We start from the raw sequence: 17,343 nt of genomic DNA, 5'->3' as shown, positions 1-17,343 counted from the left end.
GGTGTAGGGACTGATGGAAAGACGGGTTGCAGCCAGAGATGGGAACTTTAAGTGTGAGGCCTTTGGGGGTAACGCCAAATGTCAGACAAGCCTGAGAAAATAGAATATGGGAGCGTAATCTGGCTAGGGCGAAGGCATGTTTGTGGAGGGAATGTAAATAAAACTTAATGGGGTCATTGTGGGGGTGTTGTGAGGGTGACATGGTATTAGAAGGTGGAAAGTGTAACATGAAGCTGAAATGAAAATGAAAATAAAAATATATGGGGAGAGATAAAGGTGGACTGGAAAGTAACTGGAGATCTGTTGTGAAAAAAGGTGAGAAGGTGTTGGTTACAGCTGGGGTATGTTGGACTTGGGTTGGTGGACAACGATGTGCACAAAGGTTAGGTGGTTGTGTTGCCGCCAAAACATGTTAAAGGACGGAGGAATTCGGGAAAATTTCGAAAAAAACTGCGTGTAATATATTAAAAGGAGTGGTTTTGTGGTGGCAGATTATGAAAATAAGGCTAACAATTGTCTGACGAAGAAATAATTATGTTAAAACCTGTGGGAAGCGGATAAAAATTATCAGTGATGTGGGAAAAACGGAAATGGAAATAAAGCGAAAGTTATTAGAACTAGCCGAAATGGTTGTTTAAAAGGTGAAAGGAACTGTTTGTGTAACTAGAAGTGGTGGATTTTATAGCGGCGGTAGTGTTGAAAGCGTAAAAAAATTTTTTTGGTTATGGTTTGGAAGTGGGTTACGTATTATTAAGTATATATAGGCGGGATAAAATTGTATAGCAGATTACGGTAAAAAGGAGAAGGTGAATACAAAGTGAAACTACTGGCAAAAACAGAAAGAGAAAATAAGACGACAAACCATAACCAATAGTCTTAGCCCAGGAAAGGTTGATCAGAACAGTCTGCTGGATAGGTTCCAAACTTTGTGTATACTGCTGTTAAAGGATCTTAGAGTTCTAGATTAGTTGTTCTAAACATGCACACTACCTTATGGAAGATGTGGTTAATATGGACTCATTTCAAAGAATCAGAAGCAACCATTTATTGAACATGAGATAGAAAATTAACTTTTAAGTTAGGTATCTTGTCCATAACCATTGTACATACAGATATACACTGCTCTGCAATTACATTTCAAATGAGAATCTATCAAAATTAAAAATTTTGAACGATAAACCACAGATTTCAAAATATGTGTTGAGCAGCTTTATGGGCACACCCCTTTCTGCAGAGCAATTATGTTAGCTTAGAGCCTTTTGCTGCACCATAAAGCTAGGCAAGTTTGTGTGTTAATATTAATCAGTAGTCTGTGAATTCTATATGTTGTGGCATGTTCTGTGATTGAGCAACTCTGACTCAGACATCTCATGGAAGCTGTGAAATAAGATAAAGAAAATTAAATGAAAGCAATATAGTAACTCCATGAGACTTGATACAAAATGAGTGTAAAAATTACAAATAAGGTTCTGCACTGACTTGACTAGAGAAAACACAAGCGTTTTGTTACTGCCTGTAACTGTTTAATTTCACAGGAGGAACGTATATTCGGCTTGAGCATGAATGGAAGGAAGCTCACTGTCACAGCCACATCCATGGTTGCCAGGCCAGTAGCAGTGGACGCCAGCGAACTAATGTCAGCAGTACATCTGCAACAACTAGTTGCACAGGCATGTCAATGTCAGCCCGACATCGTGTTCGAGGGCGCAGATGATACCCAGAGGGCAGGTTCAGTGCCACCAGTCCTGCATTCGTAAATCTTGAGCCTGTCTGCATATGTTCATTTGCATCAGTGCCTTTTACATCCAGGCACTATCAGAAAAGTGCTAGTGACAACTGTTGTGTCTGCCTGCATACTCGTGGAGACAGCAATAGGAATTCACTGTGACATGGATTTTTTTTTACATTTGTGCTTCAGATCAGGCCATACTCAAGTTCTACCTCAAAACAAGCCTGTCAGTACAGTAAAAATTGCTGTCTTATTTTTCTGAAACAGCTGAATTCACAGAATGATTAAGTGAAATGTAATTTTTATACTGTTCTCTTATAACTGGCTCAAATGATATAAAAAATAGAAAAATATTCTAATATGGTATAAACAGGAAGTAGTTACTCCTATGAGGTAATCAGTCAATATACTTGTTTATCTCTCAAGTATTCAATTTTCACAAAACAGTCATACATTGGAAACTAATGTTTGTTTATATTAGGGTTTACTCAGCTTCCTTTAATGCAATGGATGTAGATTACACAATTTACATTATAAAAAATAAATAGAACATCCAACAAGATTTAGTTTACAACAAGCAAAGCAGTTATTGTTGCATTATAAAACGAAGTGCATGAGAATAGTCGCATATGCTGAATGTCAGTTTCTTTATGATTAACTGTTTTATATAGTTTATCTGAAATTTTTACTGTTCATTTGTTGCCATGTTTCATTAATGGTTGTAAAAAGTTATTGTATTTAGATTTGTGACAAAAAGTAGAAGAAAATTTTATGTTTTATTTTACATTTATGTGATTTTACTGATCCTATATTGGAAGAAAATTATAAACAAGCAGTAAGTGTTTTATAAAGGTTACTTCATTTGTCTCCTTGCATATCTGAGTGGTTAGTGGGTTGACTGCCATGTGGAGAACCCATGTACAGTTCCCAGAACTATCAAGGACTTTTCCTTGGTAGGAAGATTGGAATAGGGTGCACTTAGTCTTGTGAAATTACTTGAAGAGCTACATGAATTAAAAGTAGTTGCTCCAAGGTCTAGAAAGCAGGCATATACAGGAAGGGTGGTGTGCCTGATCCTGTGATATCCTGAACTGCATTCAAATTATGCCGTAATGCAGAGGGTAATACATCAGCCAGTCATCACATGGTCCTCTGGGCCTGATTGTCATGGCTTACATGGAGAAATAAATATTTATAAAGCAGAGACTGCTGACTTTTCATCCAGAGTAGGACAGTGGTTTTTACTTTTTTAAAGGCAAGTTGTCTGGTAGTCTTGAAACACTTGTTTACTGTTACTGGGTGACAATAATCTTACAGAAGTGTGTGTATGAGCTGTTGTTTTTATTCTAATAGATCACTATGTTCAAGAAACCTAAGTAATTTGCCAATTTCCTTAGATGTCTTTGATGAGTTAAGTTGTAACTTAAATCCTCGTATATGAAAAAGGCATGAGTATGAAATTTTCTGATTGTAGACTGTTAACAAATGTTCTCAGATGAGTTACACCATATCAAATGAATTATTTGTAGCAATTCTCTGATGCTTACATGATGAGTAAGCAAATCAGTGACATCATCATCCAGTTCTAGTCTGAACACTTTATGTATTTTTTGTTAGTTTTTATTTGATAAGGATTCCAGACAGATGCAGTATGCATATTATTTGTTCCTTCACACAGCATCTGCATGATCATTAAGTTACTTCCAAACTTACATACCAATGAAACGGCAAACTATCACTTATTGTAGAACTTGTTGAAGTGTAAAAGCCCAACCAAACATGTTGCATATTACTGTGCACTGTGACTATAATGATAGTCTGTCTGGATGTAGATTTAACTAGGACTCATTCCTTGTTAAGATTGTTTGAGCAACCTATTAATCTTTCTTATATGTGTCAATGAGATCTGTCTACTTATATCTACAGTTTATGTGAATAATGGTATTAACACTGCCCTGGAAATTCTTATTCATCCATTATTAATCGCAATAACTAAGAGACAGTCCCTGATTTTGGTCAACATCTGTTACACTTGGTTGATGTTGTCTGTTGTTATGCTTGTTGATGGCCCAAAAAAAGTAACATTATCAATGTAGATACAATAGTACAAACATAAAAAAATTAAGACTAAGTGTTTACCTCTATAACAGTAGTTGTCTGAAATGGTCTTTACTGTGTGTTCTTCTGTCCTTTTTGAATGTGTATGTATTTTCTCTGAACCATCATACCATATGTTTCTAAATACAATATATACACTGATTGACAATTGCTAAGGAACAGAGACATTATTGGATAGGAATAATCACAGGCAATAATGACTGACATGAAACATGGCACATATGTAATAGAGGTGGTGTGGTGTATTTGTAATGAAAAATGATACAGATTTCACCACATGGGAAAGCAGGATAATGGACAAAAATAACATTTATGACTAATATGTGTCAGACTTCCAACATAAAAGTGAATATTGCACTCTCAGTAAGAAATATGTCTTCCTCAGGTACTAACGCGCATTTTGCACTTGTTATTTACGATGGCTACCAAACTGCTGAGCTGTTCTTGGGGGATATTGTCCCACTTAACTCACAAGGCAGCTTTGATATCTTGGACAGTTTGAGGAGGGGATGTTCATTGAGAAATGTGTGTGCCAAGAGCATCCCATGCATGCTCTACAGAGTTCAGGTCCATGGAGTACACAGGACACTCCTATTTTCAGTACCTTTACTTTCTAGAGTGTCCAAGGCCTCAGCAGTCCTGTGTGGGCAGGCATTGTCATCCATAAACAGAAAGTTGGGACCTTCCACACTCCTAAACAGACAGATATGATCCAGAATAATCTCCCCGCAATACTGTCACGCTGTAAAATTACCTTGATCAAAGATATGTACTGGTGTTTGGCCACTGTGCATAATGCCTGTCCACACCGTAACACCTAGGCCATACAGATGATGTTCATGAACATTCTTCAGTGTGTGATGTGTTCCGCTCTCCCTCCACACTAACTGGTGGGCAGAATCATTTGCACAGTGAAGCAGGATTCATCAGAGAACATCACTCAGGACCACTGTTGCTGATCCTGACCAACATGCTCCTTGCACCAACGAACTCTGTCTCAATGATGGTATGGTTGAAATGAGATGCATTTAACAGGCTTCTGAGCATATAAATCAGCCTGATTTAATCACTGCAATATGGTTGTGGCAGAGAAACTTGTAACAGTGGCAAGGTCTGCAGCGATCTGCCTAGGAGTGAGATGCCTATTCCTTTTTGCCACTAGGGCTACATGTCAATACTCTTGCGGTGTGGTGGTCCACCTATGAGCACCAGCATGCTTTCAGAGGCCTGTTTTAATCATGACACTTTTTGACGCACCCATTACTGTGGTTACAGTAGTGACACTTTGACCAGCTTTAAGCTGTCCAACTACTCATCCACGATCGTAAGCATTCAAATGATGTCTTGCAGACATATTGCTGTACCACACAGAATGTTGCACTAATCTGTTCCACAACAACCTTCGTCAAACATCGTACTGCATGAACTGTCAAATGCCTGTGGAGAGTTCGTGTACAAGCTTTGCTGCAGTTAACACGTCCTGCCCTCTACATATCCTTTTACTATCATTGGTTGGGTGTTCTGTAGCAATTATCAGTTGTCCTGTAACAATTGGCAGTTGTTCCTTAGCAAGTGTCAGTTGCTCCTTAGCAGCTGTCATATTTGTGTGTTCATTAGGAATGTATATGCAGTTATGTTTCAGTATCACAATTTTCAGGGTTAGTGAAGGAAATACTGTTATTAAGATAGCAAACCCTCACATCCCAAAAGTACATATTTTGTAGGAAACTAAAAAAAACACAAATTTTTAAATTGATACAAGTAATACTACTTTAAAGAAATGTTTAGTCATAATCTAAAATAAAAATTATCTGCTGCACACTTTATTTGGAAATTTTTATGGTATTTGTGACCTTATTAAATAAGATACATACTTTTACAACAGAACATTGTTAACTTGCAACAAGTTATCTGCTTTCAGATAGTTTTTAATGTTATTAATAGAACTGATTGTACAGACACATAAAATAATTTTAGTTTGAGATTATACAATTTTCACACAAAAATAAAAGTTAGGGAAAAGTTCTTTGTGTTTTTCCTACAATTTGCTTGATATAATTTGTAAAAAAGACCACCATAAAAAGAATTATAATCTCTTGGAATAAGTGATTTTTGAGTCAGTAAATCACAATAGTTACATGCACAAATTGCAGCTGGCCTATTGTACAGGTTTTTTATGTTCCTAATGACTATATTGGGAGTAATTTCCAATTCTCTTTAAAAAAACTAGTCTACATTCGATACCTCACAGATGGATTATACCTCAGAGCTGATATGTCTTTAGCCATTGAGTCTCCTTCTTTATTCCCTGGATGAATTGATTTGTAGCACAGAACTTCAGATAAGTCTGTAAAAAAATCCTGAAGTACATACATTACTTTAAATTGGTTCTGTTTGCCACATCTTACTTCCTATATCACATCAACATAATTAGCCAGGGGATAGAGCACCTGTTTCTCTTTCTGTATTCAGTTGTGGAATGCACACTATTTTATTCCAATTGGGTGTGTCTAAGTAAATATTTTCAAATTATTGTCATACTATTTGCTACGCTTTCATGCTGAAACACATTTGAGAGAAGTACTCATACATTTTGATTCTGAGCACAACACCAATCATTATAAAAAAATTTATTTTTATTTTTGTCCCAGTCTTTTATTTCTGTGTCTAAGAAAATTTTGAAATGAAAGTTGCAAACACATTAGCATATAACCCTCCTTCTCTTTCATGCCAAATATACTATACCACTGAATCATCCTCTAAATTATAAATAGTGAAATTGTGACACACCAGTTCTTGCTTAACATAAAAACAACTGGCCTAGGTTCCAGTTGCTAACTGCAATGCTTAAACATCCATTGTATATGTACAACACTGTCGTGTTTCATCCATCTTTCGACCATTTAATTTCTCTGGTCTTGCCCTCTCTTTATTCACTTGGTGAGCACTGAAATATTATGTAACTCATAAGAAAAACAAGGATCACATTTCTCTTTCTTTGGACAGAATAAAAATGTTGTGTTCATTTATTTCTTTTACAAGCAAATCTTTTGCAGCATTTGGTTCAGTATTGATACTAATGCAATTGTTTTCAAATGCTCTATGCAGTTCACTAAATGACAAAAAATTTGTCTCCAAATAAAGCTTGGAAGTAGATGCTCAGCCATAATGAGATGACAACTTTTGAATTTTGTCTAAAAATTTACAAATGTTTCCCTGCAATGCATTACTTTCTACCTTCTGTTCTCTTCCTGTTTTGAAATACTGTAATTAATACTGTAATTATTATCTTTACTCTGTTTAACACAGCTGCTGACTGACCATTTACCAATTTTGAAAGTTGTAAGGAAATTTTTTTACTTATGGACAACATACAATTTTATACTTTTAAATTGTACTGAAGACCACATTTTCTTTTTGATTATTCTACCGTTGTGAACTAGGGTAACAACACACTCTTTCTGTTGTACCCAATTCATATTTGACCAAAATGTATGACATATTTGACTACAGTTCTTTTCCAGTAATGCAGAACACATTCTCTGTTCTTTGAATTGTAGCAGAATTTTGATGAGCATTGTGGATCCATTTTCACAGTTTCTCTTGTAATTTCAGTTTGTTCTACTTTTTGTCACTCAAAGGAGTTCTGTATTCCTTCCCTTTCGTTCTAGAGTTTAGCTTCATTTCTTTTTCACTTTTCCAATCAGAGGGATCTACTTATCTTTCTTAGCATACTTTCTTGATACTTCATTACCTTCATTCGTAGTTCTAGGTCCACTGTGTCATTCAAGATATTTATTTGTTCAGCTTGGTTTTTCGTGTATTTCTGATTACCTAATACCACAATAGTTGTAACTGATTGTACTTTGTTATTTTTTCCTAGTTTCTCATTTCTAACCTCTTCCTCCTCTTATTCGGTATTTCAGGACAAACTTTCTTCCTCTATTTTCTTGTCGGATTCAGATTATCTACTTCTGAGTCTTCAGTTTTCTCTGCTGTAGTAGGCTCATAACATTTGGCTGAATCTGTGAAATCACTGCCTTTCTAAATTACTTAAAGGTTTGTTTTAAGATACAAGGTTTCATACCTTAAGATTTAAGTGTGACATGATATGAGGTTTTGATACTTTGCAACAAAAGACCTAATCGTACCTATATTGAGAGACAAGGTTTTTCATGGAACACATTTTTTCTCAATGTATAGAAACACGTAACTCAATACTGACAATTTTTAAGTTACAAGCTTTTTCTGTATTAACAGTGATATAGTTTTTATCACCTGAAAAATAATTTTTTATTTTTTTATTTCATCTTCACAAACTTACTTTGGTGAGAAGCCCTTGTAACAGTTACAATGTGACAAAAAAATCATCATATATTTCTTCTTCACAAAAAAATACTGTGCACAAAATTGCACAGAATTGCTAGATATCAAATATCCTTTTCCTCCGAAGGTGTGTGGGGGAAAGGTGGGAGGGGGGGGGAGGGGAAGGAGGAGTTAATCAGCAGCTTTATGAATTGTTCACTTGTAGGAAACTTAGTAGAATTAAATATGCCTTTATATGACAACATTTATGTAATCAAGTATTTTGGATATAGATGTACCTTCCTTATTTCAGATATACATTGCTTCATATATAAATGTTGCTGCTCTCTTTGTTAATTTGTATTGCTAGAAAGAAATATATTGTTTGTTGGCTTCACAAGAACAGTCTTTCTCTAGAATTCAGTATTGTTTACTAACCTACTTAAAAGACCTTCCAAAGACTTTAAGTGACTGATACAAACTATAATATGTACCGGCATCACAAGCATATATGAGAGTTGCCCAGAAAGTAATGCACATTTTTTTTTTTTCTCAGATGAAAACAGTGCTACGAATGCGAAACGTTATGTATGTATTATTTGAAGTCTCCTGAGTGAGCATGCCAAGTTTCCATCACTTCCAACAGATGGCATACCTGCAGGACAGTTTCAAAATAGCATCTACAGATGACGTACATTACAAGCAACGTGCCATCATTGAATTTCTCACTGCAGAGAAAGAAACTGTGGGGAATATTCACAAACGCTCATGCAAAGTCTATGGGACATTTGCTGTCGACAGAAGTATAGTTAGTAACTGGGTGCAGAGGGTGAGGTCATCTGAAGGCGGTTCGTCAGAGCTCCACAATTTACAGCGATCAGGGAGACCATCCACTGCTGTCACACCTGACATGTTGCAGTGATTTGGTGTTGTCATTCACAAGGACAGACACATTATGACTTGGCAGTTGGTAGACATTTTGAGGATGATGAGAAGCTGATTCATACAGTGAAACAACTCGCCCAATCACCAGGACAAGGGTTGGTGGTACTGACAGGGCAAAACACCCTAATTTCGCACTGATGGAAGGCCATAGAAGTGAATGGAGATAACTTAGAAAAATAGGGTGTGTAGATAAAACACCATTCTTTCTTGTGTGTTATTCTCATTATGTTCAATAAAGAATTTTTGAAGAAAAAAAATGTGGTGCATTAGTTTCTGGGCAACACTTGTAAATTAAAGAGTCTAAACTCAACAATGTAGGAAAAGACAGATCACTACTTACCACAAAGAAGGCATGTCAATTTGCAGACAGGCACAATTAAAAGACACTTACGTAAAGCTTTTGGCCACAGTCTTCATTAGTAAAAGAGAGATGCACACCATCCACACACAAGCAAACACACTTCATATACACAACCGCCAACTCCAGCACGTCAAATGCTGGCGTTGGTGGTCATGTGTGCACGTGGTGTGCATGTGAATGGCATGTGTCTCCCTTTTACTGATGAAGTCTGCAGCCAAAAGCTTTATGTAAGTGTCTTCTTATTGTGCCTGTCTGCAGCTTGATGTATCTTCTTTACAGTAAGCGGAAATCGGTCATTTTGTACATTGTTGATATTCCTACCTTGATTTTCCGTTGTTAGAGCCCAAAATCAATCATACTAAACATAAATTGTACCAGCGTGGGTAAACAAGTGGTTCATAGCAAACAGTTACAGTCTTGATTTCACAAAGATGCATGTTGCGCAGTTTCACCTGAAAAAGTTTTCGAGACTTGTCATGCTTTTCTGGTGGATGTGTTCAATACATGTCCTTAAGTTTGCTGCCTGATCATATTTTGTGTATCCTACAAAATTTCCTAATGGCAATTGCAGAGGAAGCACTACTGTCAGTCACATTAAAATCTTCTTGCTCTTGGCAATACATGGATGATATCTTTTTGTGTCACCTCATGGAACTGAAACTGTGTCCAGGTTTGTTCAACATCAAAACTGACCCCTTCCAAATATTCATTTTATGATAGAGATGGAGAAAATTGGCACATTACCCTTCTACGACATTTTGGTAACAGATAAGCTGATGGAATGCTGTGGCACAGCATGTACTGCAGGTTTTCTTACAACAACTTATTTGCGCAGGCTACACAATGAGGAAGGTTACTGCACACTGTGATTCACAGAGTACACATTGCGTCTGATTCTGATAGCTTGCCAGGTGAGCTTCAACATCTTATGACAGTTTTCTGAAAGAATAGCTATTCTGAGAGGCAGATTCATCAGCCATTCGAATGAAAACGAGTTCAGCTGAGGGAACAAAATGATAAAATAAAAGCAGCTGTTATCACAGCTTTCTTGCTATCCCTTAGCAGTATTTCTTCAAGTATTGGAAGGATCCTCAATGGACCCAACATTACATTACATATGTCTTTCATCTCCCAGAAAAACTGAGGAGATTGTTGAGATCTGCCACAGACAATCTTGGCATTGGGAAACAAGAAGAATACAAGATTGCTTGTGCGTATGGAATGACATGTATTGGCCAGATGCCATAAAGTGCATAACCAACGTGATGAACATCATCGTCATACATATCTATTGCCTTAGTACAGGTTCTCATATGCTGTACCAGAAGACAAGATTTATATAGTCAGTTTCATCTTTCTAAGGCTGTGTGATAAAGGAGACCACACATATGACTCCCAGCAGATATGTTCAATACAAGGCTCTCAGGTCCACCACTGGTTCATGTTTTGTTTGTCCTACAACATTTTCTTGAGTCACCTGTTCAACATCATCAGATGCGGGCGGTCTTTTACTACTGGCAAGTAGCAACTAATATTGTCAGTATTGTAACAGTCTGTTTGGAGTTCTTGTTTGAAAGTTGCATGTGCACCATCAAATTGCTTGCCAATGAATGCCAGTAGTATGTTCAGAACCTCCCACACAAGTCCAAGGTGATGGGTGGTGGGACAATGTGATAAAGGACACAAACCACATTTGCACGGGGGATACCCTAATAAATAGTGACTCAGGATACCAGTTAAGTACAGCCTGTTACCCACCACTTGGCACCATTAAATATAGAATAAAACAAGAATTTCCTATGACAGTTGCACATAATGGAGGGACCATATAGCAACAATTTTGGTTTGACTCATGGCCATAGTGATACCAGCGAATGTGCGGAAGGCCACAGCTTGACTCCTGATGGTGGCTTCTAAACATACTACCATCACCTGTCTGTGAGTAGCTTGACCACACATGCACAGCTCCCTAACAAAGCTTCCATAACAAACAGTAACAGTGTGGACATTGCCAGTTGCTACTTGTTGGCAGTAACAACTAGTCACTACCTGAAGGTATAATATACACAAAATGTGATCCAGGACAATACATGCTGGTGAATCCTCTTGTCAAAACAGGAAAACATGCACCAACGAACAGTGGTCAACCCAGCGATAATTGTAAAGAACTTCAGTTTGCTTTTGTAATTGGAAAGAGCTACATCTCAGCCAAGAAATAGGTTTTAATGACCAAAGTGTGTTGCTTGTCATGTCTAGCTACTCTGTCTCTCAATGATACATAACCACGCTCCTCATTAATGAGACTACTGAACATAAGGAGCTCTAGATAGTTGTGTAGACCTCATTAGTTGTGACATGTACCTGTTATTTCCCATAATTCTCATATGCTCTGTTATCAATCTGTATATCATATCCTCCCCTGGAAGGTGTCAGAAGGTGTCCTAGATGGACTGGACCAGTTTCTCTATTGGTAACATGTGCTGCATGTCTTGAAATGTAGTATATGTTCATTTCAGTCAGAACAGTACAATACTGGGTGACAGGCTTTGTGATGTGAAGTGAAAATATCATTACCAGTAATGGTACTGGGACAGAATATACAGAAAAGGTTACAATCAGTTAGCTACTCACCATATAGAGGGCATGTTCAGTTGCACACAGGAACAAGCAAAACACTACTACATGTATTAGCTTTTTGGCAAAACACCTTCATGCAAAGTAGCAAACACACACACACACACACACATTCATACAAGCACAACTCACACACACATTACCACTGTCTCTGGCAGCTGTGACTGGATTGCAGACTGCAGCAGCAGTTGATGGGAGAAGCAATTTCTGGGTGGTTGGAGTACAATTTCTGGGTGGTTGGGGTAAGGAGGAGGGTGGGGCAGGGAAGGGATACCAAGGTAGGGGTGGGTGAAGATGTGCTGCTGCTTGTGGAAGTGTCCAAGTATGTGGTGGGAACAGGGTAGGGCTTCTACATACAGTCAGTGATTTGAAGGAGGGGGGGGGGGAGACACTGGAAGTGGAAAGAAGTATAGAGGGGTAAACAGACTATTGGGTGCACTGGAGAATAGACGGCTGTGTTGTGCTGGAGTGGGAGGAGGGAATGGGATAGCTAGGAAGAGGACAGGGACTAGTGAAGGTTGAGGCTAGAAGGATTATGGGAATATAAGATATATTGCAGGCAGAGTTCCCACCTGCAAAATTCAGAAAAGCTGCTGTTCGTAAGAAGCCTCCCGAAAGTGCAGGTTGTAAAGTAGTCACTGAAGTGAAACACACTGCATTGAGCAGCATATTCAGGAACTGAGCGGACCAGCTGTCTCTTGGTCACAGTCTGTTGGTTGTGATTCATGTGGACAAACACCTTGTTAGTGGTCATGTACATATACAGTAGAAAGCTGCACAGTGGTTGCAGCTTAGATGTAGATCTCATGACTGCTTTCTCAGGTAGCACTGCCTTCATTGGGATAGGAGATGGCTGTGACCAGACTGGTCTTGCACATAGGTATATTGCAAGGATATGAGCAGTGAGGCAAGGAGTTGGGAGCAAGGGTGGAGTAGGGATGGACTAGGAATTGGGTAGGTTCCTGTGGACAACAGAATACCACTGTGGGAGTGGTGGGAATGATAGCACATAGGACATTCCTCATTTCACAGCATGATGAGAACCAGTTGAAATTCTGGAAGAGAATGTGATTCAGTTTCTCCAGTCCTAGATAGTACTGAGTCACAAGGGGAGTGCTTCTTTGTGGCCAGATGATGGGTATGTAGAAGGTGGTAGATGACTGGAGAGATTAGGTACAGGAGATCTATACTTGTAGAAAGCTGGGAGGGAAATTTTTAATTTTTGAAGGCCTCAGTGAGACCTTTGATATATATGGAGAGACTGCTCATTACTTATGGTGGCTAGGCAGAATGTAAGGGACTTCTTGGTATGGAATGGGAAGCAGTTGTCAAAGTGTAGGTAGTGCTGGTGGTTGGTAGATTTGATACAGATGGAGGTACTGCTGTAGACATCCCTGCAGTGGTCAACATCGAGAAAGATGGCTTGTTGCGTTGAGGAGGACCAGGTAGATCAACATCAAGAAAGATGACTTGTTGCATTGAGCAGGACCAGGTAAAGCAAATGAGGCAAGGTGTTGAGTTCTGAAGAAATGTGGATATGGTGTCCTCACCTTCAATCCAGATCATGAAGATGTCATCAATGAATCTGAACTAGGTGAGGGCTTGGGGTTCTGGGTGGTTAGGAAGAAAAGATTCCTTACGATGGCCCATGAATACGTTGGCACAGGGTGGTACCATGTGGGTGCCAATTGCTGTACGGCAGATTTCTTTCTAGGTGTTGCCTTCAAAGCAGAAGTAATTATGGGTGAGAATATAGGTGGTCATACTGACCAAGAAAGTGGTTGTAGGTTTGGAGTCAGTCAGGTGTTGAGAAAGGTGGTGTCCAGTTGTGGTAAGACTATGGACAATAGGGATGTTAGTTTAGAGAGAGGTAGCATCAACACTTGTGGTAAAGGAATAGAAACTGTGGAGAGTTGGTGAAAGAAATGGTTGGTGTCTTGGCAGGGTATGTTATTCATGATAGGGCTGAAGGTGTCAGTCCACAAAATCAGAGATTTTCTCAGTGGGACACAGTAGCTGCCACAATGGGGGCATCCAGGGTGGCTGGGCTTATGGACTTTAGGAAGAATGTAGCAAGCAGGAATCTCTCTGCCATGTAATCATTCCGGTTCAAAATGGCAATGATGGAGCATTTGTCAGTACGTAGGATTATAAAATTGGGATCAATTTTAAGGTGGTAGACTGCAGTTGTTTTTGTGGATGTAAAGTTGGTTTCCATGTTGAGTGAATTGGGGACTAATTGTGAGGCAAGGTTTGAGGCTAAGCAATTCTGAAATGTTAACTGGGGGTGATTTTGGGGAAGTGGGGCTGGATCATGCTTGGATGGAAGAGTGGACTCTGCCAGGCAGAGTTCAATGTTTGTTTTTTGGAAGTCTGATGCTAGGACTGGTGGCTGGTGAAGAAAAAGTGTTTCTATTGTACGGAAGATGTTTAATAACAAGTCCAGCATGACTGAATTTTTGGGAGGGTAAAATTTAAGGCTTTTGGAAATGACTGATACTTCAGTGGGACTAAGCTTTTTGGAGGAAAGATTCATGACTGTCTTCCAGGTCTGTTTTGGTTCTGTACTCTGTATGGTGGTGGGAGGGAGTTTCTGAGGGTGTGGTAAATGTAGTAGGTCCATGAGACAGGTTTTGTCAGCTATGAGGGGATGCAGGGTAGGTTTAGAGGCTCTTGTAGAGTCAGTGGATGGTGGAAATCTGAGGTGGAAGTAGAAAGTGAACAGGTTGGAGAGTTTTCTGATGTGTTATTCATTCTGATCTAGTTCCTGGAGGAAAAAGTTTTAATGTGAGAGATAGGTTGCAGAAATGTGGGACTGCAGAGCAGGAGAATTTTATGGATGGTAAGGTTTCACAGGACTAGGTTAGTGAGGGCTATGGAATGGCAGTATTTGAACAGATAGAGACCACTGTGGAAGATAGGGTTTAAGCCAGAGACAACCCACGGCCTTGCTAGTATTGAACACCACCTTCCTCACTGCATGACTGACACCAAACATACAACATCCCTCGTGGTCGCTATGACCAACTATATCCTCACCTGCAAGTACTTCTCCTTTGGCAGCATCAAGCCAAATCCCTCACCTGTTTCAGATTCACAGATGACACTTCTGTGATCTGGATCGAGGGTGAGGGCACCCTATTTACATTCCTCCAGGACCTCAACACCTTCACTACCATTCACTTCACTTGGTCCTCATCAACCCAATAAGCCAACATATTCAATGTTGATCTCCACCAACAACAATACCTCCACTTTGACAGCTGTCATCCATTCCGCATCAAGCAATCCCTTGCATACAGGTTAGCTACCCATGGTCTTTACATTAGTAGTGATGAACAGTCCCTCTCCAAATATGCCAAGGGTGTCACTGAGGCCTTATGGAGTGAAAATAACCTCCCAATAACCTATACAATATTCTTCTCCATCTCTTCTCCATCGTTTCTCCCAACTCCTTACCCATTGCCTCATGGCCAATATCTCTGCAACAGACCTAGATATAAGACCTGTTCCATACATTCTCTCCCTGCCACCTACTCCAGTCTGGCCATAGGCATTTCCTATCCCATCAAAGTCAGGGCTACTGAGAAAGCAGTCCATTGATCTACAAACTAAGTTGCAACACCTGTGCTGTTTTCTATACGGGCTTGACAACTATCAAGCTGTCTGTCCACATGAATCACAACTGACAAACTGTGGCCAAGAGACAGCTGGACCATCCAGTTGCTGAACATGCTGCCCAGCACAATGTTAATCACTCCAGTGATTACTTCACAGCCTGTGCTACCTAGATCCTGCCTACCAACACCAGATTTTCTAAATCATGCAGGTGAGAACCTCCCCTACAGTCCTGTAACCCCCCTGGCCACAACCTTCACTTGTCCCTGTTCTCCACCCACCTATCCCCTTCACTCCACCTTCATATTCCTTTACCTGCTCCCACTCCAGACTACACAACCTTCTATTCTGCCAACACACCCACAAGTCTTTCTCCCCTTCTCTGCTTCTCTCCTTTTCCCACCAATTCCCCCCCCCCCCCCCAATCCCCACAAACCTCCCATCTGCACCTAGCAGTCCTACCCTCTCTCCATCACATCCCTGCACACTTCCACAAGCAGCACTACACCACCCCAATCCTTACCGCTGCTATCCCTCCCTCTCATGCCCAGTGCATTCTCTTTACCCCTACCATCCACATCAGATTGCTGTTCTCATCAGGTGCAGTCACAGTCTGTAGGCAGGCCCCAGCAGCCAGATACAGTGGTTACATGTGTGTGAGTTGTGCTTGTGCGACTGTGTCTGTGTTTTCTACGTTGGAAGAAGATCTTTTGGCAGAAAGCTTAAATGTATTGCAGTTCTTTCACTGTGCCTGTTTGTGACACTTTGTGTCCTTTGTACGATGAGTAGTAATTGTCCTTTTCATAATATTGTTGTTAATCCATCCTGAACTTTCCATTTTCTGATTTTTCTTAATAGGAGTTTGAATGGATGAATACAATTAAAATTAAGCAATTGTTGGTGTGCACATCACAAAGAGGTAGCCTCTTTAAAAACATATGGAGTTTAGTGTCTTTTGCCGTCACTGACCAACTGATTTCACAATGAATTTTCACTCTGTAGCAGAGTGTTTGTTTTGAACTGATACCAGTTTCTGTTGGTATAGATGATGAGAAATTAGTTTGTGGATGAACAGGTGGGTGAAAGTGTCTGATAGTGACAATAGTTTAGTAATCAACCAAGCTGACGCCATCATATGCACAAATGAACTGACTGCCACTGTGTGAGCAACGTTTTTTACATCTATGTACTCCAGATCCACACATGTCCATAATGGATCTGTAGCTGTTCAGCTCTGTGGTTCATGCCCTGGAGCATGTACAATGCCCTGTCCAAGGTTTGGACTGAGGGGTACATCCAGTGAGCAGGAAACACATTTATTTGATATCTCCAAATGCATTGCTACCAAAGACTGCGATTTGATTTTATATCGGGAAAAGTTTAAAACATTCAGTTTGTTCTTTGTGTGAGAATAGACCACATACAGTAATGGCTGAGTTAAAAATGAATGGCCCAAATTCTCTTTCTGTATCCAGTCTTAGCAAACAGTACTGATTACAACACCATTTGAAAATACTTCGGGTTCATATGATTGATCAAAAATGAAAATTGTTTCTTTCTATACATCCTCTGCCAAAAGAACTATGGAGGGTGACAAAACATCTGTAGTGTAATTCAAAATTCCATAATGAGA

General features: G+C 39.4%; 1 protein-coding gene across 1 annotated transcript in view; it reads left to right on the top strand.

The window, feature by feature from the left end:
* LOC126204148 (SANT and BTB domain regulator of class switch recombination-like) overlaps positions 1-1,741 on the top strand; it is a 159,597-nt gene extending 157,856 nt beyond the window's left edge. Inside the window, exon 11 of the mRNA XM_049938557.1 lies at positions 1,536-1,741. Coding sequence (XP_049794514.1) covers positions 1,536-1,714 — 179 coding nt within the window. The 3' untranslated portion in view covers positions 1,715-1,741. The remainder of the gene's footprint in view (positions 1-1,535) is intronic.
* The last annotated feature ends 15,602 nt before the right edge of the window (positions 1,742-17,343 follow it).

The sequence above is a fragment of the Schistocerca nitens genome, chromosome 9 (genome assembly GCF_023898315.1).
Source record: "Schistocerca nitens isolate TAMUIC-IGC-003100 chromosome 9, iqSchNite1.1, whole genome shotgun sequence".
In the NCBI taxonomy this organism is placed as follows: Eukaryota; Metazoa; Arthropoda; class Insecta; order Orthoptera; family Acrididae; genus Schistocerca; species Schistocerca nitens.
The sequence above is the reverse complement of the archived record's forward strand: the minus strand, read 5'-3'. Positions and strand labels throughout refer to the sequence as shown.